Source organism: Hylobates moloch, unplaced genomic scaffold (genome assembly GCF_009828535.3).
Source record: "Hylobates moloch isolate HMO894 unplaced genomic scaffold, HMol_V3 SCAFFOLD_12, whole genome shotgun sequence".
Classification (NCBI taxonomy): Eukaryota; Metazoa; Chordata; class Mammalia; order Primates; family Hylobatidae; genus Hylobates; species Hylobates moloch.
In genome coordinates this window covers 16141534-16167198 of record NW_026652287.1, presented here as the reverse complement: position 1 = coordinate 16167198, position 25665 = coordinate 16141534, and the positions used below count along the sequence as shown (strand labels likewise).

The 25665-nt window shown below is 44.0% G+C and overlaps 1 protein-coding gene across 4 annotated transcripts; it reads right to left on the bottom strand.

The window, feature by feature from the left end:
* Nucleotides 1–1112: 1112 nt before the first annotated feature.
* Nucleotides 1113–25639, bottom strand: SPRING1 (SREBF pathway regulator in golgi 1). Of its 4 annotated transcripts, none has more exons than XM_032168584.2 (5): nt 25355–25583; nt 10855–11011; nt 8092–8243; nt 7559–7672; nt 1113–5686 (listed from the first exon to the last, which is right to left on the bottom strand). In XM_032168584.2, the coding sequence occupies exons 1-5, from the start codon at nt 25463–25465 to the stop codon at nt 5603–5605; spliced, it is 618 nt and encodes a 205-aa protein (XP_032024475.1). In that variant the 5' UTR covers nt 25466–25583; the 3' UTR covers nt 1113–5602. The 4 variants fall into 4 exon arrangements, with proteins under 4 accessions (XP_032024475.1, XP_058281620.1, XP_032024476.1 ...); XM_058425637.1 differs by lacking the exon at nt 25355–25583 and adding an exon at nt 14920–14970; XM_032168585.2 differs by lacking the exon at nt 10855–11011 and having other exon boundaries at nt 25355–25639.
* Between the last annotated feature and the right edge of the window lie 26 nt (nt 25640–25665).

Sequence of the window (25665 nt, the reverse complement as noted above, 5' to 3'; positions counted from 1 at the left end):
TCAGGGACTAATTGAGTCGTACACGGGAAGATCACTGAGGAGGTTCTGTGGAGGTGCAGTCGGCCGGTATGCACGTCACCACTCGGCTCCCAGCTCAGGTGCAGACCAACGGCGACCACTTGCTCCACTTTGCTCTGTGATAGCAGACCAGATAAGGCAGATACATGCTGAAAGTAGGGAGGCTTGTACACAAAACTGCATTCACGCTATTATAACACGCAAAAAGGTCACACGCTGGAAGAGCCTTGCCCAACAAACAATAGACTAACAGGCCAGAAGCGGGGAAAGCTTCGCGGAGTCCCACTATCTTCTTTGTTTTTATTGCTCCTACTTACTTATGTGATACCTTTTTAGTAGAATGACTAGTTTTCTAAACAGAATCTGTACCTTTTTAGTACAATGACTAGTTTTCTAAACAGAATCTGTAATGACAGGCCCATATTTCTTCCCCAACCCCCACCTCCAAAGCCACTCCATTCAAAGAACTGCTGGCCAGGTGCTGGGGAGAGCCAATCCATCGTAGAGGGGAGGCATTCTACCCCTCCAGATCCTTCTGCAGACAAGAAGGTGTCTACATTTGGTGGAGTCCAAGAGTGCGGTGAGGACACAGTGGCAAAGGAATAATGCCATTCCTTGAGGCAGTGCTGGGCTGGTAGAGACCTGTGAGGAAGTAACGTGTCCTGTGGGGATTTCAGGGTAATTTAATCAGCAGCACTTCAGCAGGGTAGAAAGCAAGGGCAGGGAAATAATGAAGTCAGCACTCAGCTACCAGGAGCTCCTCTGTTGGAGATGTGACCCCAGAGCAGGGCTTCCCTCCCTCCACCCGGCTCACACTTCCAGCCAGGTAATTCCGTGTCATCGGGGCTGTCCCGGGTACAGCACGATGTTGGGCATCATCTTGGCCTCCCTCCACGAGTGCCCACAGTACTGCCCTCCTCCCCAGCTGTGACAAAAATGTCTCCAGACATTGCCAAATGTTCCCTGGGGGGCGCAAAATTGCCCCTAGTTGAGCACCACTACCCTAGATGAACTGGAAAAGTTGGTTTGTGAATATGTGAGCTTAGTTGTTTCTAACACAGGGCTGAAAAACAAGAGAAGGGGACAAAGGCTGCTTTCATTTAAAAATGTACTGTAGTAATCAGTAAGAAAAAGAAAACATTGGCTAAGTCACGAATAGGCATTTCACCATATGTACACGATAAGTGGCCAATCAAAACAAGGAATGGGGCTCATTCTGCTAGAAATTAAATACATTCAAATGAGAACACTGAGATCCATTAGCAAAATGTTTAAAAATAATATCACAGGGTTATCAGGGGTATGACAAAAATGGAAACTCCCATACACACTAGGTGAATATATTGGTGAAAATAGTTCAGATAAACATACAACCATGTATGTAAAAGTATTTATCATCAATGCATTATTTGTAGTAGCAAAAACAACAAGCAGCCTTGGAAACCAGTTAATGTCCTCAGCAGGGAATTAATAATATTATTGTATATCCATGAAATTGACACCATGTGGCCACGCAAATGCATTACATAGGCCTCTATGTTACACAGGATATTCATTAGGGCATTGTTTTTCAAGAGGACAAAGTGCTTTCATTTTTGCCTAGAAAATGGGGGAAGACAAAAACGCATTTATCTCTAGGTTGTGTGATTTTAGGTTATCCTAAGTTTCATCCTTACGTGCTCCTGAATTATCTGAAATATCGTATCTTTAGCATGAGTTCTCTTTAAAAACAGTAACAATAGTAACAAGAGCTCTGCAATTCCTACTCTTCCACGCTCAGGAGCCCACTCACCCCTATCCGAGCCGACCCCACCCCTGACTGCCCCTGCCATTGCTCCCCGCTGAGTTGCAGACATTGACTTCTTGCCAAGCCTCAGGCCTTGCTCAGATCGACACCTCACAGCCACCCTGAGAGGCAGATGCTGTGACCCCATTTCACAGATGAAGGGCCTGAGCCACAGAGGAGGAAGACTGCCTCAGCCTCGCCGCTAGGAAGTGGTAGTTCCCAACTCTAGAGTCCCAAAAGAATTCTGTCCTATCTATGAAAAGTATATCCAATAAGCAGTACCTCCCTACATTTACAACTTATCTGCAGATCCCAAGGATGGGAAAAGCTGCACTCAGAAACTTGCAAATTGTGCAACTGTTCCCCACGATTCCCTTGGGGCCAACGCCGACTGAGGCATCTCCAGGAGGCCCCAGTTGGGCTTGGGGACATGCTGAGAGGTTACAGCACTGCTCTCAAGTCATATCCTCTGCTTCTGCAAAAGCTGTGGAGCTCACCCATCAAGAGCAGCTCCACACCGGGCGCAGTGGCTCACGCCTGTAATCCCAGCACTTTCAGAGGCTGAGGCGGGCAGATCATCTGAGGTCAGGAGTCCGTGACCAGCCTGGTCAACATGGTGAAACCCCGTCTCTACTGAAAGTACAAAAACTTAGCTGGGTGTGGTGGTGTACGCCTGTGATCCCAGCTACTCAAGAGGCTGAGGCAGGAGAATTGCTTGAACCCAGGAGGCGGAGGTTGCAGTGAGCTGAGATCACGCCATTGCACTCCAGCCTGGGCGACAGAGCAAGACTCCATCTCGAAAAAAAAAAAAAAAAAAAAAAAGCTCTAGCATTGCCAGATCCCAGGCCCTGTGGAAGGTATTTCCCTCCCTCTTTTGTCCTTGCTTGTCTCAGGGCCCTTTTCACAGTCTCTTGTGTGGACCCATCTTTACAACTCCAGCAAGCGCAGCAAATAAGATGCAGAACTGGGGGAGATGCGCCGTATGACTCAATTCCCTTGAGCCGAAAACACTCACTTATTGATAACATTTTTTTCTTTTTTTTTGAGACAGTCTCACGACTACAAGCACACGCCCCCACACCCGGCTAATTTTTGTATTTTTAGTATAGATGGGGTTTCACCGTATTGGTCAGGCTGGTCTGAACTCCTGCCTTCAGGTGATCCACCCGCCTCGGCCTCCCAAAGTGCTGGGATTACAGGCATAAGCCACCGCGCCCCACCAATGAAATTTTTTCTAAAGGTGTTTTCATCCCTTTTGTGATCTCCTAAACTCCCAATGTGTATCACACACTTTGTTGGGCTCTGGGCAAACAAAACTTAGACAAGGTCCCTGATTCTAGAAACCCTCGGTCGAGGGAACCACAAACCAACCAGAGTGGAGGGCAGGGAGAGGTCCTAGGCTGGGAGCTGGGAGCCTGGAGCACGTGCCAGGTGCTCTGCAGCCCAGCTTCATTATGGAAGCTCAAGCGCTGTGAATTTCCAAAAACAGTGAACACACCCCTAGCTGACTGAAGTACAAAAAACATATTCCACAGCCAAATGAAAATGACCTTTGGATCCTCCACCTAATTTGGGTGTTTATGCCGCCTCGCCCCTCTTTTGGCCTGGACAATTGAAATGTATCTGCTCTCAGGGGAGACACCCACAGTGTCAGGGCTGGAGCTGGCAAGAGACAGTGGGAAGAGGACTAGACCTAGAGTCAGAGATGAAGTTCTTGTTTGGGATCTGTCACTAAATCTCAGTGGGGACCCAGGAAGTTACTCCACCTCTCGTATTTCCTCATCCACAAAGTGGAAATACAAGCAAGCTTAATTCTCCATCGTAAGGTTGGGGTTCCTGTTTGTGAAAACACTGGAAATGTAAAATGCACTCTTCAAGTACAAAGTCAGAGAGGATCCGTAAATAGGCACAGGCTGCCCTTTGGTATAAACTGTTCACATTAAATCTATGTTATGTTGCTCAAGAGTTAAAATAAGCTCAAAGGAGAGGCTGATTCCAATGTCAACCCAGGGAAGACAGACACTGAAATTCCAAACTGAGTTACCAAAAACAATAGATGGATGAGACATGCAGACATGCCACAATCCGTCACATCAGAGTTCGATGTAGTCCTGCTGCAAACACATGGAATCGGAGAAGTCCAATGCAAACGGAATAGATTTCTTGGGATCTAATATTTTTAAAATTGCCTGACCAGCTTACCCTCTAGGAAAACTTATTTAAGGGAGGCAAATAATTTTGGGAGATGAGTATAAGAGGTAGTAGGAGGAAGTTAAGGAAAATCACCACTACATATTGCAGGAATGTACTGGAAGGCAAATATGGCCCAAAGAAGAAGCTCCACTGAAAAAAAACGTTGAATACTGACCACAGAATTAGCACCTTGCTCCCAGGTCAATAATGTGAACCAAAAAAATTACAAAGACCTTGCTCAATCCTGAGGTTCCGGAAGGAATATAGGAGAGTTGTGTGTTCATGTGACTCCTGAAACCAAAGAGCAGTACTATTCGAAGGGCATAATGTCTTGATCTTAGGATCAAATATTCTAGACCTTGAGCCAGAGAATCTGTGTTACAGTAGGAAAAATGGGGAGTGCTTTATGCCTGTGGATTCAGGACACAACAGCAACCTACATGTGTAGCATTCTCTAAGTCATAATGACCATTCTCATCTCCCACTGAGGGCAGGTGTAAGACTCTTCTCTTGCAGTGCTCTGATAGAAAGCTGGGTTTCTTCTTCTTCTCTATAAATCATAGGGAAACCAAATATTTGTACCTGTTACAGCCCCAAAGCTGAAAGCAATAAAGAATAAACACATACAGCAAGCTGTGAGGTGCATCTGTTTAGGAATTGCCTCAACATTGGGTTTCTATTGACAGAACAGGGGAGGAGGTTGCCTCTGACCTTCCTGAGGCTCCCACTGTCCCTGGCTGAGTAGCCCACAGTTAATTTTAAGTGGCAAAAGAAATGAGAACAAATTCCTCCAGGAAGAGAAATTAGATTTCTGCTAAAACAGTGCTCTCCATAGGGTATATGAGCACATTTGACTGCCACTGGAAAATAACCTGAGGGCAGGCACACGGTGCCCACTGTTAGAAATCTTGCAGTTAGATTAGAATGGAAGAGTGTCTGAGTTTTTAGATAATTTTACACGTCAGGATATGGCTAACAGGTCATGTTCAGGGCCTATGCTTGATACAGTCGAAATACAAACAAAAATAACTGCCTAGAGAGAATATTCACGTCCTAAAAGAGAAAATGTTTTATCTGGGTGGAAGAATGATTTAACTCCTAAAACTCGAGAACACAGAACAACAACAAAAATAATTTCCTTGAACATATTCAACTAGAATGGCAAGGCATTTTCCTACATAAAACATTAGAATGTTCCCATTACTCCAAAGGAATCCAATAAATAATTTTACAGTGAAAGGGCCTGGATCAAAACTGGAAGTAACACCGGCCCCCGACGAACACAAGTCACAGGTCCCTGTGCGGGTCCCAGGGCTAAGTCATCCAAGAATTCCACCACCACCGCGAGCCCGGCCTCCGGTTTCATCTTTCCCGAATGGGACTGGCTGGAGGGGCCAAGCTGCTTTACAGAAGAGTTCCATCTGGTAAGCCCGGGTGGTGAGCGAAGCCAAAGATGACAACACAAGAAGTGGTCAAAGCCAAGGTTTCCTCGCGCTGCCTTTGTCTTCTTCCTGCAGCCTGGCCCTTTGGCTGAAGCTGGGTCCCAGGAGGCAAGTTCTTCGGCGGGGTCTCCTCACCCAGGCTGGAGCAAGTCCGCTGCACCCGTCAAGCAGGGAAGAGCTCGGGCGGGCTTTCTCCATAGCAATACTTCGCTATGGGGTCCCGGTAGGTGTTCTCATGCTGCACGCTCTGTTGACAAAAGGAAGATAAGAGCACGGTGAGAGCGAGCACAGCTTCACACACCTCCCTCTCGGAAGAGTGAGAGTGGATCGGGACTGTCAGACTCTCCCTGCAGGGGGCTGGCCGAGTCCATCTCCAAATGTCACTAAAGGCTCCAAGGCACTTTCTGGAACAAAGAAGAATGCTCAATCCAGAATGCCAATGAAGAGCATGAACATGGACATAATATCACTGTGGGACTGTTTCTTTTTATGTACACCAGTGAGTTTTTAAATAACTTTGCTGTGACCTGGTGACTCAAGACAACTACTTTTTCTCAAATTACTTGAAACAATCTAAGATCCAATGGGTGTTTTGCACCTGATCCTGTGCTTCACTCAGTTCCCGTAAGGAACCCTGCAGAGACATTAAGGAGATGCACTTTAAATTGCTTTCATAAAGTTTATGTACCTAAAAATTTGGTGCACGAGCCAAATCCTACAATACCATGCAAGCCTCATTTGGCTAAGCAAATTGGAAGTGTGATTTAAAGCAGACAATCATTCCTGATGGCTAATTTTTCAGCAATTTGTTTTCATACAAGCAACTTGGGTTTCTGGCTAGTCTAGAATTCATTAATTAGTCCAAGACCAATGCTAAGCAACAAACTTGTAAATATTCATCCAATTTAACAGACATATAGCCAAATCTTCTCTTTCTTGGGATACTTTTATCAAAACAAATCAAATGGCAATTGGGAAATCTTTTTATGGTAAAAAGACCAAGTCCAAAAGTATAGTAGCTTCACTGAAGACTGGAAATAATTCCTGTGTTTTATCAGTGAAGGAAAGAAAATACTTCGCCTTTTCTAGCGTTTCTCAGAATGAGAGGGAATCTGAATCAAAATGAGTCACGTGTTCAGCCTTCCTCCTCATTTCCTTTAAAGCTCATTCAAGTGGAAAGCTCTTCAAGGAAAACAAGACCATCAGGAATTTCTTAATGTTTTCAAATGCTCATTATAATCCCTGAAACATTTACCCAGTGATACTGAATGCTTGCAGAACAAACCAGAGACATGAGAAGGGGCATAAAATCCAAAGGTGGACTACAGAAACCTGGCAAAGGGTACAAGAGCTTTGGAGAATGACAAATGAGTCCGTTATCTCAGACGAAGCCAGTAAAATCTTAGAGACACCATGAATAGGAGCCAGAAGAAGTGTGCTTGTATAATAAACATGTCTGGTGATTTTACAAAGAGAGCTACGACAACTGCCCAACCACAATAGCTGAGAGCCGAGGAGACAGTGATGAAAAGGCAAAAGACTTTCAGATGCTTTCGGCAGCAGGTGCAATAATATTTAATGCCCAAAGAGCGAAGCATTTAATGACAGCATGCTAATATGTATTGAGAGCCTGACAGCCTACAGATTTCTTCATGTATTTTTAAACATTCACCTGCCTCATCCCCTTGAATCCTAAAATAAACAGCGACTCCATCCCAGAACAAATTGCTACTTACTCTAAACAAGTGGTTACTGGAAAGCCTTAATCAAATTTCAAAGACAAGGAGGAGGACCTTCTCTTAGGAGCTGGACTATTAGGGCTCCACCAGACTTAAAAATAATTTTAAGCTTCCACTTAAGGAACAAATGTACCAACCACATAGAAGAGATGCCAGTTGATTAGACCTTGATTAATATAAATGCTTCACCCCCCCTAACTTGTATAAATCTCACGTTGACATTTTAAATACTATCATCACACCAAACAAAGCATGACACGGCTTCATTTGAGTCTCTTCTCCATTACCACCCCACCAAAAGGATCGACAGTATGTATTTTCTAGTTTCCTTCTAACCCATCAGCTGCCATCCCACAGCTAGAGACATCACAGCTTCTGACCTGGGATGAGGTCCTGCATTTGGCCAGGCACAACTCAAAGTGATCTTCAACTGCCATGAAGAGGTTCTGGAATGCCACAGCTGCCCGGTTGAGGAAGCGCTCCAGGAGAAGTTGCTATGGAAACAAAAGTTAGTGCCTGTAATAAATTACCTAAGCCAGCACAAGGTGACCTTGGCTATCTCTCCTAAACTAAGAGAATGCTGATACAGGGAAGGGGGGAAGAGGAGGAGAAAAGGAGGGAGGGGAAAGGACACATGCGTGCACACACGTGCATGCCAAAGCACCCTGGGTATCTTATTCATTAGATATGTGATTAGCAATACAATGGTCCATTCTGCAAAAGAACCATTCAAGCAACTGGGAACCACCTCCTTTCCTTAGATAAAAGCTATTGTGCAGCAATTTCTGACACCTACAAAGTTCCTTTCTAAGTTTTATTTTCAGAGGAACCTCACATGAAGAGCCTAATGCTCATCATAAAACAAAGGCCAAAAGAAAAAAGGAGCCGCAGAACCAGGAGCAACTCCCCATACCTTGTTGGGCTGCAGGCAGCAGGAGACACAGTACTCATAGGCGCTGCAGCAGCCGTTGGGCCAGCAGCCATCACAGCAGTACTGCTTCGTGCTAGGGACGTTGACGTTACAGCAGCCATTTACCAGCAAATCCTTCCTCTCGCAAACGTAGCCTGAAAGTCAGAGACCAACCTTAGCATAAAACCAGCTGCCTTGCCACCTCCCTACCAGGGATGACCATGAAGCAGCAGTGAAAGTACACAGAGACAGAAGCTGGAGTCTGGGGCATCATCCTAAGCACCGAAGGGCTGGAAACTGGACATAATGTGAGTGGGGCTTGCCTTCCCCAGGCAGTCGTTTCCAGGAAGCAGGCACGCCCCTGTTATCGCCAGGCTACACGTCAGAACCTACCTACACCTACTGTCTAGTCGGCTGGCACATGTTTGATTTCATCACCAGGTCAAGCTACAGCTACGTTCTCCTATTCTAACCTACGCAAGCCAACGTCTCATCTGTGCCTGAAGAAAAATGTCATTCTTTTTTGAACAAAAAGTTTAAAACAGAAAAAACCGAGGCACTGATTCACAAAAGTGAGGTCCTTCTAGATTTAACAAACAAACCACTCTTTACAAATATCTTTCAGATGCTTGCTGCTTACTGAGTAATGTGGAGGATTATAAAAATAGAAATATTCACATCTAACCCTTACAAACTGATTTGTAGGTGTACATGCCATGGACTCAATCGCCCCTTGGCCTTTGGGAATGCAGTTCTCCAATACTCAAGAAAGAAAAAACCTCCTAATCCACCCCCCTCAACTTCTTATAAATCTCATCATCTATATACACATCCCCCTCCAACGCAGCCCATTCATGCCCAACTTTAGAGAAAAAAATCTCCTTACAAAAGCTAATGTATTGTTCAGAGCTGCTGAACAGACATTTCTCTACATCCTTCTGGGAATGGGATAGAAAAATGTAAGCAAAGGTCCATAAGGGCCACCGCTGGCCCGGAGGAAAATCCCAGGTGCACACATGAGCTCCCAGGTGCACATTCAGGCCCACAGGTGCAGAGCAGCTGCTCCCCACATCGCTGCATTCCAAATGCCCCAGCTTCTTCATCCTCAGAGAAGGAGACTTGCTGAAGTATAAGGTTGTTTTCAGAAACTACTTTAGAAAACAAAGTCTGTTCAAAAGCAGGAGGCACCAGTAGAACAACAGTAATGAAGAAACTAAAAGGGCCCTCACTTAAGACTTGGGCAAATGAGGTCTATAGAGAACCGGGTTCCAGATACTTGGGAATCGGTGCCTTTTGTGGTAGTTGTTTATGTTATTCTGTCTTCTAAATTAAGACAGGATGATTCTAATGCTATAGTAAATGTTTCTTGGGATTCTTCCTATTTCTACCCATTTTCTTTACAGGGACTAGAAACAAATACAAAATGTAAATAAGTTAGCATTTTCCTCAAAATTCTGCTCAAAATTATAAACATATAGCAACTCTATATAATGTGACCTAAACTCTGCCAGTTGAAATTCTCTTTCTGCCCTTTACTCTTCATCTTGTAAGTGTCAGCATCTCAGGCATCCTTTTTTTCCCCCACTGCCAACTTACAGTATTCAGCCTTGAAATGCAGCTCTTTCTAGCTTCGTGAAAGCAAGCTCATCAAGAACTCTCATCTTGTATCAGACATCTACTAACTAAAACGTTATCTCCAACAAGGAGTCCTGTAAGATCACAACCTCATACTGTGTTGCTATTGCCTTGAAAATTAACTTCCAGCCTTTGAAAAGTTTGTAAATGCAAATGATCTTATTTAATAACGTGTTACCCCGGCAATATTCACAGCGGCATCTACTTGCTAAGAGGCATAAGTTCTTACATGCTTTCTTTACTAAACTACTTCACCCATATTCATGGAGAAAAATAAAACCTATAGCTCTTGGATTTTTATTAATTGATTGATTCATTCATTCATTCCTGGAATTTTTTACTCAAAGAGTCCGAGAGTCTCTGTCTCACCCAAATTAATCAAAAGAATATTCTTTCACTAGCTATGATAAAAGATGACAAACTGTGCTCACAACCTAGCGCTAAAACATTAAAGTGAGAGTGTAAGATTTCATGTTTTCTCACTGAATGTCACACATCCTATAAGAAGCCCTGAACTCCAAGTCAATGTCTGCCTACTGACTATGTCATCTTGTGGAAGTAACTTCCTTTTGCTAAACTTCACTCTGCTTATTAAAAAACAAAACCCACATTATTTTCAGTATGATTTGCTTTTTCAATGTGATCTTAAAAATATAGCTTGTCACTGGCATCACTGCTGAGTTGGGAATGCATTCTGGTCAGTCAACAAGTACACTTCTTGAGTGTCAACACAATGTGAATTTTACTCAGGTTACCAAGAAGGAAAACTGACCTCATCCTAGAGTTCACCCTCGAGATGAGAAAAAACGATTGGCAAGATGGGGAAATAGTGAGGCTGGGGAGAGACTGTCAGAAGGGGCCTGGGGACTGATGCATGACATAGTGCTCATGCTGTAAGTTGTAGGCAGAAGGAACTTTTAAGAGTTAGAGTTATCAAAACAAGCTTCTCCAATGTTGAAGGGAACCTTGAATGATGAGTGGGGTGTAGAAGACAAAAACCTGGGGAATGTTGAAAATGAGCAAGGAGGGAAAATGCGTTGCAGAGGAATCTCTATTAAAACAAAAACCCTATGAATGGCCCAACCAGTCTACGCTCCTGACCACCTGGAGAGGAAGGGAAGCCAGCCTCACCGAGTTCATCCGTGATGAGGTGCTTCCCTTGAATGGAGTTGCGGCACTGATTGCTCGGACGACTGCTATTGCCCAAGTTAAACTGCACTTTCCACGGGATGGGCTGATTATGGTCATGAACCTGGAGGAGATTCCTATCTCTCACTGCCCTCTCCTCCTGCAAAGAAACCATAAGTGAGAAGGTTAAGTATCCAGTATCCTTTCTTACAATTTCACCAGTTTTTCATAGAAACTACAGTAAGAGGACAGAAATACTATAAAAGGCTTACACTACTGGAATCTGCACTCTCCTGGTATAAGCAAAGCCTGAGCCAAAGTCATAAAATAAACCTATAGGAAAAAGTAATAAGCTAGCGCTATGCTTCGAAACTGGCATACTTACATGTGTGGCTCCTGGATGACGTGTGCTTCATAAATGTGTATAAAATTGTTAATTTTATGAAAAAATTGGAGAGGAAAAGTTTTGGACTTTTTCTTTCTGATGGCAAGTAATTTAAAATATTTTTCATATTAAAACAAATACATTGTGGAACAGAACTTAAAATGTGAATACACTTTTTAAAGAGCAGAAGAAACTTTTGTGACTCTCATCTCAGACATCTAGAGCACAAAATCCCTTTCATTTGCAGTTAGAGGTACTTTGGTGGAAGACGTTTGGGAAAATGTGAATTAGGGGGTTGATTTTAGGAGCAAAATGAAGCATGTCAACTTGCGAATTTCTTCTGTGAAGGACCACTGAGTATGTAACCTGCTATGGAACACACCCAGGCCGGCCGGCCCTCTACCCGGACAAGCAATTGGAAGAGTTGCCCTGGAGTCAAGAGTTGAAGATCATCTCTTCTGGCCTTGAAGGTACGTCCCACAGGAGCCAGCTTTCAAAACTGCCTTTTCTATACTGTTTTCTATACTGTTATAATCTTTTCTATACTGTTAAAAAAAAAACTAAGGAGGAAGCTGCCTAAGTGCTAGAAAACAAGCTAGCTTGAGATGGCCTCTTCTGAATGCTTCAGTGGACTACTGGATAACAAAACAATGATAGGACTCCCTCCCAAAGGCTTTTTATGGACTTGAAACATTCACTATTCTAACAGAGTTCTGTGGCTTTTACCTTTAAAAATAACCTGCCATGTGTCGCTTTTTAAGCAAAAGGGACTAATCTTGAAAATTTGATGAAGAAGCTTATATACTTAAAAAATGGTAAAGATCTTTATCATTACTAAAATTTATCTAGGAAAGTAATCTGGGAAGATCTATTCGTATTTTAAAAATATTTATCTACATACACTTTGGCCCAGGAAACTCAGGTCTGTGCTATGGAAAACACCAATGTATAGGGAAATACAGGGATGTTTACTACATGATCGTTTTGATGGTATAAAAAACCTGAAACCTGCTGGGCGTGGTGGCTCACGCCTGTAATCCCAGTACTTTGGGAGGCCGAGGCCGGTGGATCACCTAAGGTCAGGAGTTCAAGACCAGGCTGGCCAAGACAGTGAAACCCCATCTCTACTAAAAATACAAAAATTAGCTGGGCGTGGTGGTAGAATTGTATGAACCCAGAAGGTAAAGGTTTCAGTGAGCCGAGATCACACCACTGTACTCCAGCCTGGGCGACAAGAGCAAAACTCTATCTCAAAAACAAACAAACAAACAAAACCCCTGAAACCCCAATAACAGAGAAATGACTGAATGAACGCTGGTATAACAATACTGTTACAACCAAACTTAGATACGACTGATAGCTATTTAACTAGAGTAGCAGCTCTACAACCTGACTTTTGCACATTAGATTAATGTAGGGAGCATAAAAACAAATTCTGATTCCTAAGCCCACCTATGGGCAGGAAAAATCTGTGGAGACCTGGGAATCAGTATTTTTAAAATACCTAGATGATTTTAATACATAGACAGGGTTGCAGACCACTGCATGACTATAGTGTATTATCCAGGGAAAAAGCAAGTTGCAGAATAATGTGCCTATCACACATATTATGATAATAATTATGATAATATGCACATATAGGTTTGTAAGAGCTAAGATAATGGTATGGAAAGATATACAGTAGTCTCTCTTACCCATGGTTTTACTTTCTGAAGTTTAACAGTTACTCGCCGTTAACTGTGGTCCAAAAATACTAAATGAAAAACTGCAGAAGTTAACAGCTCCTAAGTTTTAAATTGAGCACTGTTCTAAGTAGCATGGTGCAACCTCAAGCCATCCCATTCCGTCCCGCCCGGGCTGTGCATCATTCCTTTATCCAGCATATCCATGTTAGTCACTTAGTAGTCACTCAGTTACCAGGTCGAAAAACAGTATGGATAGGGTTTGGTACTAGCTGCGGTTTCAGGCATCCACTGAGGGTCTCAGAACAGATAAGGGGGAACTACTATACTATAGACTATTAACTTGGGAGGGACATATGTGGTTATTAGAATTATCTTTAATCATCTTGGGAATATTCTTTTTAATTAAAAATTAAGTGATAACATTAAAAACAGGATTATTAACAGAAGGAAATTAAGTAAAGATTCTGTGGAACTTTCTATTATACTTAGAACTTTTCTGGCCGGGTGCTGTGGCTCGCGCCTGTAATCCCAGCACTTTGGGAGGCCGAGGCGGGCGGATCATGAGGTCAGGAGATCGAGATCATCCTGGCTAACACACTGAAACCCCGTCTCTACTAAAAATACAAAAAAAAACTAGCTGGGCATGGTGGCAGGTGCCTGTAGTCCCAGCTACGCAGGAGGCTGAGGCAGGAGAATGGCGTGAACCCGGGAGGCGGAGCTTGCAGTGAGCCGAGATTGCACCACTGCACTCCAGCCTGGGTGACAGAGCGAGACAACGTCTCAAAAAAAAAAAAAAAAGAACCTTTCTATAAATCTATAATTATTCAAAAAATTGTTTTAAAAACACGATTACCAACATTAAAAGCAAAAATTGTCCATAATCCCATCAACTTAAATAAATTCTATTTGTTTTTGCATATTAACTTCTAGCTTTTGACCTCAACATTTATACAAATTAGGATGTTTTGCATTCAGCTCTTCTTGACACTAATTGGATCGTAAAACATTTCCAAGTCCCTACATTATCTTGATAATCACATTTTCAAGGCTATCTAATAATCCATCATGTTGATGTGCCATCATTTAGTAAACACATCCTCTATAGATCAACATTAGACCCAGGTTTTTGTTATCATAGATAATACTGCAATAAAATGTGGAGCTTTTAAAACAATTCTCTTGAATAACTTGTAGTAAAATGCTAGGTAGTGCCAAATAATGTCCCACATTATATCTACCATCTGTAATGGTACCAGCACTTAAATAACAGTGTTTACAATTTGACCACAACCCCACTAGTACTGGATTTTGTTCTTTAATTTACCATCTTTCAAGGTAGCTTTAATTTCTATTCTGCCCCCTCCCTTTTGTTCCCAAGAATTGGTACTAGCAGGACCAGGGCAGGTTACACAAAAACAACATTTGTATTCCTCAGTTATTGCAAGAACAGGAGCTAAGTGCAGGAGCCTTGGGAGTATGGGACAAATCACTTAGGTGCATGCTGCTTAACTACCTGTAAATTCATACTCTTCTGCTCTACTGGGACCCTATCAGTTAACTGCATCATCAAGCTATGTGCAAACTAAACTGAGCTGCAAATGCTACCCTAGATAAATTAATAGCCATAAAGACTATTAAGAGCTTGGTCAAAGTACAGTAAACTGGATTTTATGACAAGGTTAAAAGTGCTCTTAACATTGCTCCCATGCTATCCTGTTGTTCTTCTGAAAGAAAACAAGAGTTCACGGTCAAGTGCATCCCAGAAGGACCCCCTGCCACATCATGACATTCCTGGTAAACAGGAAAGCAATTCTCCCAGCACTTCAATGCATTTCCAAACATGAATATTCAAGACCTTGCCAAAAGGCCAGTGAAAGCATGTGGCAGAAATGACTTAGCAATGTTTGCTTTTTTGAAGGCCCAGTCTTGCAAAGGGTGCTGAGGACATTCCTTCACAGGATAGGGAGCTTTCTACCTTTCCTGAACTGTTTCACCTACCCTATTAGGTTGTCTCAATTTTAAGCTTTTCTTCATATTTATATTTTTTTCATTCGAAATTCATTCAAAGGTATCTAGTTCTTATAGAATGCTAAGGATGCAGAGATGAACGGCAGTCCGGTTCTGTATTCGAAGAGCCTCAGAGCTGTTGAGAAAGGGGTACGTCCATACATCAGTGCAATCAGGCACTGCAGATGCTGTGACACATGTCCACATGGGGTGCATTAGGTACAAAGAAAAGAGCAGGAGCCAAAAGTACATGAGGCCTTTCTTCCTAATTGTAAAGAGCTATAGAAACACACTGTGATTACTAATGTGTTGCTTTGTGTCTGACTTCAGAAGGGCTGTATTCATAACTGTGCTGTGTACTTTTCAGGAGTTATCACAGGTCAAGTGAGATAAATGTCCCATGTAAGCAGTAAAGCACGGAAACATAAGGCACTCTTGTCATTAGGAGAGACTTATGAACCTCAAAAAAAGAGGGGAGGGGGAGAAAGGCCAGAGGGTACTACAAATGTCTAGTATTTGGGAAATGGTTAAATGCAGCCTGATAGTGGAAATTTTTAGTTATAAAAATCCTATTTCTAAAGAGCTTTTAAAGATAGGGAAATGTGTATATGTTAACTGAAGAAACAGTATGCCTCAACTACACAAACAAGAAGGATGAAAAATGGCAGGAAGAAAATATGCCCAAATATGAACAGTGGATGCCTCTGGTTAGTGAGATTATGGGTAACTGTTCCCCTCCTCTACTCTGTGCAATACGAGACAAACGTTCTGCTATATATATGTCTTAATCGGTGCAAAACAAAAAAATCCCCACCAAATTAGCAACTCTCATATGATATATACTTCACTCTAGACAGTATCTAACTTGGCACCAATTTACACACTTAGCTCCTTTAAGGCTGAACATGTTCATATATTTTCAAGGAGTTATGCAAACAGCCCTGAGACTCTCAGGAGCTGCGTCACTTGAACACATACGAGAACATCTGGTTACACGAGAGGAACTCTAAGGACCCTTCTGACTCCCAAGATTGGAACTTGTTTAATCTCAGGTCAAATGCCTCTCATAGTTAGGCCCGCCCTGCCACTAGATCATGTCATCCTGTTTTGTTTTCTTCGTAACATACATCATTATCTGAAATCACTTTGCTTATTTACTATCTCTCCTCCTTACCCGTTAGTGGAATATAGGCTCTTGGAGGGGAGAGACGTCATCTGCTTTGCCCACTCTGTCTCTGCCATCCAGCAGAACAGTGCCCGGCACACAGTTGGTGTTATTTGTTAAATAAATGCACCCAAGAAACCTGGTACCATTCACCATTCCCAACCCTCCCCTCAATGGCATCCCCGCCAAGATCACTGATTTCTCCTGCCTCCCATCTCTACAATTTAAGTTATCCCTCAAAGCATTAATTAACATGAAAACCAAAGAAAAGAGGAATTCAAAGCAGCAGAGAGGATAATCAACTATTCTCCAGGCAAAAGCTGCCGCATGTGCTCCATGAGTTTCCAGTCTCACCGCAGCGGAGCTAAGGGGCATAGGGAGCTTCACAGTGTTCATGGCGTCTTCTCCATCAATGGTACACACCCTGGACCCGTACACTCCATCTCATCATCTACATTTTACAGAGGAAGAACCCCAACTCCCTCAAGGCCCACAGCTAGGGAGTGGAAGACCACCCAAACTGAGGCCAGCTGAGCAGGGGCGGCCAAGTCAGACGCATGCAGGAGCGCCTCTGCCGGAGCACCCAGGACAGTGGGGCTCAAAGTCTTTGGTCCTGGAACCCTTTCTAATCTTAAAAATTACTGAAGACCTCAATATGTGGGTTTATGTGAGTTATGGCTATTGATGCTTACCATATTGAAAATCAAAACATAAATCCTTAAAATGTTTATTTTAGATCGCTTTTATTCATTTAAAAATAACAACAATGAATTCAGTACATGAGTTTTTTTGTGAAAAAACACTTAAAAAAATAGTAAGGAGAGGGGCAATGTTTTTGTATTTCTGCAAACCTTTTTAATGTCTCCCTTAATGGAAGACAGCTGAATCTCCGAAGCGACCTCTATATTCAGTATCTGTCACAATATATTGTCTGGGTTGGAATACACCAAGAAAATCTATTCCACACAAATGTGTAGTTGGAAAAGGGAGGACTACTTTCATAACTTTTGCAGAAAATTATGGATAATACTAGTGCATACTTGACACTAAATACTATACCAGAATTTGACAACTGCAGGTTCCTAAAAGTTCACTGCACACAGTGCAGCCAATTTGGAAAACAGCTGTGCAGTTCCTCAAAAAGTTTAACACAGATTTACCATCTGACCCAGTAATGCCACTCCTAGGAATATACCAAGAGAAATTAAAACATGTCCACATGAAAACTTGTAAACGAATGTCTGTAACAGCATTATTCATAATAACTAAAAGGTGGAAACAACCCAAATGTCTCTCAACAAAGAATGAATAAACAAAATGTGACAGATGCACACGATGGAATATTATTCGGACATAAAAATGAAGTGCTAATACATGCTAGGACATGGATGAACTTTGAAAACATTATGCTAAATGCAAACGCCAATCAAAAAAGACCACATATTATAGAATGCCAATTATATGAAATATCTAAAATAGGCAAAACTATAGAAACAAAGCAGATTACTGATTGCTTAGGACTGAGGGGCAGGGGGAAGATGATGATGAAAATGTTTTAAAACTACTGGTTTGTGAATTAATTTATTTATTGATTGATTGATTGATTGATTGATTGAGACAGAGTCTCGCTCCATCGCCCAGGTTGGAGTGCAGTGGCACAAATCTGGGCTCGCTGCAAGCTCCGCCTCCCAGGTTCACACCATTCTCCTGCCTCAGCCTCCCGAGTAGCTGGGACTACAGGTGCCCGCCACCACGCCCGGCTAATTTTTCATATTTTTAGTAGAGATGGGGTTTCACCGTGTTAGCCAGGCTGGTCTCAATCTCCTGACCTCATGATCCGCCCGCCTCAGCCTCCCAAAGTGCTGGGATTACAGGCGTGAGCCACCGCGCCCGGCCTTATTTTTACTTTTTAATTTTTTTTTTGAGACAGAGTCTTGCTGTCACCCAGGCTGAAGTACAGTGGTGGATCTTGGCTCAATGCAACTTCCACCTCTCAGGTTCAAGTGATTCTCCTGACTCAGCCTCCCGAGTAGCTGGGATTACAGGCGCCCGCCACCACACCCAGCTAATTTTTGTATTGTTAGTAGAAACAAGGTTTCACCACGTTGGCCAGGCTGGTCTGAAACTCCTGACCTCAGGTAATCCACCCGTCTCAGCCTCTCAAAGTGCTGGGATTACAGGCTGAGCCATCATGCCCAGCCTGTGAATATACTACAAACCAGCGTTACATACTTTAAATGGTGAACTGTATGATATGTGAATTATATCTCAATAAAACTTACCAAAAAACCCAGTTCCTTCAGCACAATGTGGCATCTGAAACCCTATCAATGAATTTTTCATAAACTGTTCAAATCCATGAGTCTGTCTTGCACATTGAACAGATCTTATGCAGATCTTCTAATTGACACATTTTCATTATACAATACTAAAAAAATCACATTTGTTAATATCACCAGGGATTTAATCTTTAGGTGTTAGAAAGTTACAAGCTAAGCATAGCAGATACGCATTTTCCAAAATTCTAATTTTCACTTGAAAGCTTAAATATTATCATTGGCAAATAATGTCAGATGTTTTCTGTAAAGTAACAAGCTCACTTCGTTTTCAAGAAAATGTCTACCAAACACCCAAATCTAAATAACTAGTGTATCAGTTGTTCTTTCAAGAAAAAATAGTGTTCCATGAAAAAAAAGTGGCTACTTAAGCTTGCAGCTCAATTGCCAAAGCCCTTCCTCAAGACACCCATCATATTACTGTAGGCAGAACGTACTGTTAGGCATATTTCCCATTTCATTCTACAGAAAAGATATGTACTTGGGGATCAAAATTTAGCAAAAGTAATAATTTTGACTGCTTTATTCTTAAGTGAAACTAGTACTTTTTAAAAAAACTACAAGTATGACCATGAAGAATACGACAACTAGTAGCACAGTCTGCTGCCACTGCTTTGACCTTTGCTAAAGTACTGGCTTGACCCCCCCATGACTTCTGCACCATCAGTGAAAGTGTCAACAAGGTGAAAAAAGCAAATAACATTTTGTCTTTATTCCGAAAAGAATTCTGGCCTTGCAGATCCCCTGAAAGAGTCTCAGGGACCCTCTGGAGTCCACAGACCACATTTTGGTACCCAGTGGGTTAGGTTATTATAAAAAACTAAAGGCTGGGTGCAGTAGCTCATGCCTATGATTCCAGCACTCTGGGAGGCTGAGCCAGGCCATTGCTTAAACCCAGGAGTTGGACACCAGCCTGGAAAAAATAATGAGGGCCCATATCTACCAAAAAAATAAATGAATTAATTAGCTGGGTGTGGTTGTGCACGCCTGTAGTCCCAACTACTCAAGAGGCTGAAGTGGGAGGATCCCTTGAGCCTAGGAATTCAAGGCTGCAAAGAGCTATGATGGTGCCACTGCACCCCAGCCTGGATGACAGAGCAAGACCCTGTACCAAAAACAAACAAATAAACAAAACCAAGTTAAAAAAAAACCCTAAGCCTCAGTGGCTTCACGGAAGATTGTTTCCTGCTCATGCTACAAGTCTAACATGGGTAAGCCGAGGGGTTCTGCTCATCCTAGTCCCTCAGGCTGAACGAGGCCCCCTCTCAGCACATGGCCTCTATGGTCACCACGGCTTCTGCCTGTAAGTGACAGTTCACATTGTATAAGCCAACGCAGGCCACACAGCCACCCTCCTTCAAAGAGGGTGGGAGCCGATCCTACCATGCGCCCAGAGGAGGATGACCAACTCCTTGTGAACAACCCTGGTAACTACTACCCTAGGAGATCAGGCAGGGACATAATGAGTCACTGAGTGGAGAGCAGATCCCAAGATCTAAAGGACTGCAGCTTGGCTCAGTTAGTTCCCCAACTGCTGCTGGACCAGACATAGACCCAGTGCTGACAAGTATCCTGGTATTTCAAGAGAAGCCAAAAGAAAGGATTTATATACAATCTCATACATTTTTAATCCCATTTTTAAAAATACCAGCCAGGAACAGTGGCTCACACCTGTAATCCCAGTACTTTGTGAGGCCGAGGCGGGCAGATCATCTGAGGTCAGGAGTTCGAGACCAGCCTGACCAACATGGCAAAAACCCTGTCTCTACTAAAAATACAAAATTAGCCGGGCGTGGTGGTGCATGCCTGTAATCCCAGCTACTCGGGAGGCTGAAGCAGGAGAATGGCTTGAACCTGGAAGGAGGAGGTTGCGATGACCTGAGATTGCGTCACTGCACTCCAGCCTGGGTGACAGAGTGAGACCCTATCTCAAAAAACAAACAAAACAAAACAAGAAAACAATAAAAACCATGCAAGCAAAACCAAGGCTGCATGTTACCCATTTCACCTCTATCATGATGGTTACAAATTGAGAATGTGGGCTTTAAAATCAGGTGGCCCTGAATCAGAGTCCCAGCCTGAGCCATCACAAAGAAATAATAGCCCTAAGCACAAGGAATTCCTACAAAGTGACAGAGACATCCAACAGTAAAATGGTCAAAGGACATGATAAGGCCACTTCAGATGCAGAACAGTCAAATTACCAAAACCAGTAAGATGTTCATCTTCAACCACTAGTCAGGGAAATATACAGCACAGTGATAAAGATGGGGAATAAATTTGTAAGGTTATCTGAAGAAAGCGTTTTAAGTGTCACTGAAGGACACAAAAGAAGGCAGGATGTGGAGGGGGAGACAGGGATACTGGTGATCCTGACCCTGTGAAGGCCTAGGCTAACGTGTGTGCTCGTCTTAGTTTTTTTCTTTTTTGAGACGGAGTCTCTCTCTGTCGCCCACGCTGGAGTGCACTGGTGCGAGCTCGGCTCACTGCAACCTCCGCCTCCCGGGTTCAAGCGATTCTCCTGCCTCAGCCTCCCGAGTAGCTGGGACTACAGGCATGTGCCACCATACCTGGTTAACTTTTTATATTTTTAGTAGAGACGGGGTTTCACCGTGTTAGCCAGGATGGTCTCGATCTCCTGACCTCATGATCTGCCCACCTCGGCCCTCCCAAAGTGCTGGGAATTATAGGCCTGGGCCACTGCACCCGGCCTCATCTTAGTTTTTAACAAAGAAGTTTAAAAAGTAATAAAGCAAAATAGAAAAATAGGGAAAAAAAGCATATAGAATAAGGATATAAATAAGAAAAATATTTTTGTACAGCTGTACAATGTGTTTGTGTTTTCAGCTAAGTGTTAATACAACAGCCAAAAAGTTAAAAAAAATTAAAGTTTATAAAGTAAAAACATTACAGTAAGCAAATGTCAACTTATTATTAAAGAAAAATCTTCAGATCAATGTAGTGCAGCCTGTGTGGACAGTTGACAGTAGTACACAGTAATGTGCTAGGCCTTCACGTTCACTCACCACTCACTCACTGACTCATCCAGAACAACTTCCAGTCCCGCAAGCTCCACTCACGGTAAGTGTTCTTTATGGGTGTACTATTTTTACTCTTATATTTTTTGAAACACAGTCTCACTCTGTTGCCCAGGCTGGAGTGCAGTGGCGTGATCTCGGCTCACTGCAACCTCCACCTCCCAGGTTCAAGCGACTCTCCTGCCTCAGCCTCCTGCATAGCTGGGATTACAGGCATGTGCCACCACGCCTGGCTAATTTTTATATTTTTAGTAGAGATGGGGTTTTGCCATGTTGGCCAGGCTGGTTTCAAACTCCTGACCTCAAGTGATCTGCCTGCCTCAGACTCCCAAACTGCTAGGATTACAGGCGTGAGCCACCACACCCGGCCCATTTTGTATCTTTTATACAGTATTTTTACTGTACCTTTTCTATGTTTAGATCTGTTTAGATCCACAAATTACCTCCCATTGTGTTGCAATCACCTACAGTATTCAGTATAGTCACATGCCGTACAGGCTTAGAGCCTAGGAGCAATAGGCTATGCCACATAGCCCAGGGATGTAGCAAAATCACCTAAAGATGCATTTTTCATAATCTTGAGTGACGCATGACTATAATCTTAAAATGAAGATGATGTGTCAGGGTAGTGAAAAGGTGGTTGTAGGGAAGGTGACAGAGTGGATAGCACCTGAGCCAAGAGGTGAAAGGTTAGCAGAAGTATGCCAGACTGAAAAGAAACATTCATCCCAGTTAAAAAGACTCACTTGTTTGTTCAATCAATATTTGGATTCCCATGAAGTGGCTGGCAGTATCCTAGGGGCTGGAGAGTCTATGAATAAGACAGACAAGGTCTCTGTTCTCAAGAATATTATAGTCTAAAAGAGAGAGTAAGTCAAGACAGATAAGCAAGTAAATGAACAAGAAATGTTCAGTTTGTGATGCCTACCACAAAGAAAATAAAGCAGGTTTATAAGCAAAGAATTGAAGTAATTTACACCACGTCACCAGGTATGGTCTGAAACAGTAACAGTCTGACTTGAAATGACAAAAAAGATTCAACCATGCAGAGATCCTGGAAGAGAATCCTGAGCTTTATCTGAGAATTTTACCTGGGGAAGTGCCATGATCCCATCTTTTTAAAGATTATCACCCCTACTGCTGGGAAGAGAAGAAGACAAGAATGGAAGCAGAGACTTGCAGCTGGGCTACTGCAATGGTCCAGACAAGAGATGCCAGTGGCTTGGCCTAGAGTGACAGCAGTGACACTTTGAAGAAATGAGCAGATTCAGGATACACTCTGGAGGCAGAGCCAATATTGTGGATATAGGGAGTGAAAGGAGAAAAAAAGAATGAAGTGGCTTGAATACCTGGTGAACAGTAATGCCACTGAGCGAGACTGGGAAGACTCAGGGAGGAACAAGTGCTGGCAGAGAATCAAGAGTTCTGTTGGTCCAAACATGAACACATTCAACATCAACTAGAAAGTAGAAGGGTGGTTGCCGGGGGCTGGGGGAAGGGAGAAACGAACAGTTATTGTTTAATGAATATAAAGTTTCAGTTTCTACAAGAGTTATGGAGATGGATGGTGGTGATGGTCGCAGAGCGTTAAGGATGTATTTAATACCACTGAACTGCACACTTTAAAAACGGTTAAGATAGGGCTGGGCGTGGTGGCTGACGCCTGTAATCCCAGCACTTTGGGAGGCCGAGGCAGGTGGATCACTTGAGGTCAGGAGTTCGAGAACAGCCTGGCCAACATGGCGAAACCCTGTCTCTACTAAAAATCCATGACCAACATGGAGAAACCCCGTTTCTACTAAAAATACAGGCGCATGCCTGTAATCCCAGCTACTCAAGAAGGCTGAGGCAGGAGGATCATTTGAACCCAGGAGGCGGAGGTTGTGGTGAGTTGAGGTCGCCCCACTGCACTCCAGCCTGGGCAACAAAGAGCGAAACTCAGTCTTTAAAAAAAAAAAAAAAAAAAAAAAGGTGGGAAATTTTATGTCATATTTTACCACAATAAAAACAATTTTGAAAAAAAAAAAGCTATCAACTAGGCAATTGGATATAAGAATTTGGGGATTTCTGGACAGATCTAGGCTGTTGTTATCAACTACTGGCATCAACAGCATACCTCCAGAGATCACCTGAGTATTTAAACAATGGCCCAGAGATCACCTGAGTCAGATAGAGAGGAAGGCAGAGGACGGAGTCCTGGCACACACCACCACTCGCACACCACCACTCGGGGTCACAAGACAGAGAAGGGACAACACGCGACTGTTGAGGAGGTGTCTGAGGTGGCAGAAAACACAAGTCATAGAAGTCTGGTAGTTCACATGATTGCCCAGACATCCCGGCCAATAAAAGAGACTTACAACACTCAGCCTGTTTGCCTAACGTGGCAGGTCACGTACAATTCCCTATTCTTCCCCTTTCACAGCTCCCCTGCCAATCCACTAAAAGTAGAGTGACCACATAGTTTTATCAATGTTCTATTCATTTATATATTTTATTTACACACTTGAGCTTTGAGAGTAAAAAGGAGAGCTTTTTATAACCATGTCAGGACAACAGCATAACCCATTATCCTGGGTGCACTCTGGGGTGTAACCACCCTTTCTACACAACTAAGCACTCAACCTGGACTTCTAGACAAACTTATTAATGCTTTGGGTAAGATTTCCCCATCCGAGCTCCTTGCTGTTTCTCCCAGAAATTCTCACATGGAAGAAAAATGAAGGGGTGCAGTGTGTTGGAGGGGTGGAATTCTACCAATCAAGTTATGCACAAAAAGCATAAAAGGAACTGTGGGACCTTTTGAGTCACCCAGGAGGACACGGAGCCCCCAAATTAAAAGAAGGGCACCCATGCCAGCGCTGGCCAACCCTCGCCACCTATGTTTTGGTTTCCCCCACTGTAATACTGGGAACCCCACCTCTCCCAGGCCTACCGCGAGGATGAAGCGAGCATATGCACGCCCTCTCCTAGCTCTGGACCGGGCAGGTGAAAAGCAGGAGGTGTTCATAAAAGCAGTCCCCACCGCTGAAGGGTCCTCAACTCGGGGTTCTAGTCCCAGCTCTGCCCTGGCCTAGCAACCCCTTCCCGCTGCAGGGACCAACGCGGTGGGCAGGTCCCTCACCCGTGCTGAGACCAGGACAGGAATGCGCACCTCTCCCCACCCCCGGACGCCCCGGCGGCGCCGCTGCAGAAGCCGGGAGGTCGGACAAACGCGAGGAGTAACGAAAAGGAGGAGGAAGGGAAGGAAGGAGGAAGGAATGGAGAAAGGGAAGGAAGGAGGAAGGAATGGAGAAAGGGAAGGACGGAGGAAGAACGAAGTAAGGAAAGGGAAGGGAGGAAGGGAGAAAGAGGGACAAAAGGAAGGAGGATGGAAGGAGAAGGGGAGGAAGGAAGTAGGGAGGAACGGAGAAAGGAGAGGAAGAAGGAAAGGAACGGAGAAAGGGGAGAAAGGAAGGAATTAGGGAAGAAAGAAGGAAGGGAAGGAAGAACGAAGTGAGGAAAGAGGATGTCAGGGAAGAAAGGAGGGAGGAAAGGAAGAAGGAAGGGAGAGAGGGACAGAAAGGAGGAGGAGGGAAGGAGGAAGAGAAGGAAGAAAGACGGAAGGGAAGGGGGAGGAAGAAAGGGAGGAAAGAAGAAAGGGAAGGGGGAGGAAGGAGAGGAGGAGGAAGGAAGGAGGAGGAAGGTAAGGAAGGAAGGAAGGGAGGCAGGAAGAAGGGAAGGAAGGAGGAAGGTAAGGAAGGAGAGGTAGGAAGAAAGGAAGGAAGGAGGAACGAAGGGAAGGGGTAGGAAGACAGGGAGGAAGGTAAGGAAGGAAGGAGAAAGTAAAGTAAGGGGGAGGAAGGAAGGAAGAAAGGAAGGAGAGGAGGGGAAGGGCGGCCACTGACCTGCTTGAAGGTGCTGCTGAGGAAGTAGACGAGCGACAGCCCGAAGACCAGGGCCAGCACCCACCTCTTCCGCAGAAGCCGGCGCCACACCATGGCCGCCAGGTTCACCATCCCGGCGCGGACGCGGGGCGCGGCGGCCGGGGCGCGGAACGCGGCAGGCCCGGGGCCCGGGCGGCATGGCCCCTACGCGCCCGGCAGCCCCATCCCTCCAGGAGGGCGCCGGCCCCGCGGCCCGCGGCCCAGTCGGCTCCCGGCAGCCTTGAGCGCAGCCCCACGTGACCTCGCCCCACGCCCCGCCTCCGCTCCGCAGC

Coding starts and splice junctions, on each gene's coding strand:
- SPRING1 (XM_032168584.2), bottom strand. CDS start 25,465: ATGGTGAACCTGGCGGCCATGGTGTGGCGCCGGCTTCTGCGGAAGAGG. Junction 8,244..10,854: donor CCTCATCACGGATGAACTCG/GTGAGGCTGGCT, acceptor TCTGACTTTCAG/GCTACGTTTGCGAGAGGAAG. Junction 7,673..8,091: donor GCTGCCTGCAGCCCAACAAG/GTATGGGGAGTT, acceptor TTGTTTCCATAG/CAACTTCTCCTGGAGCGCTT.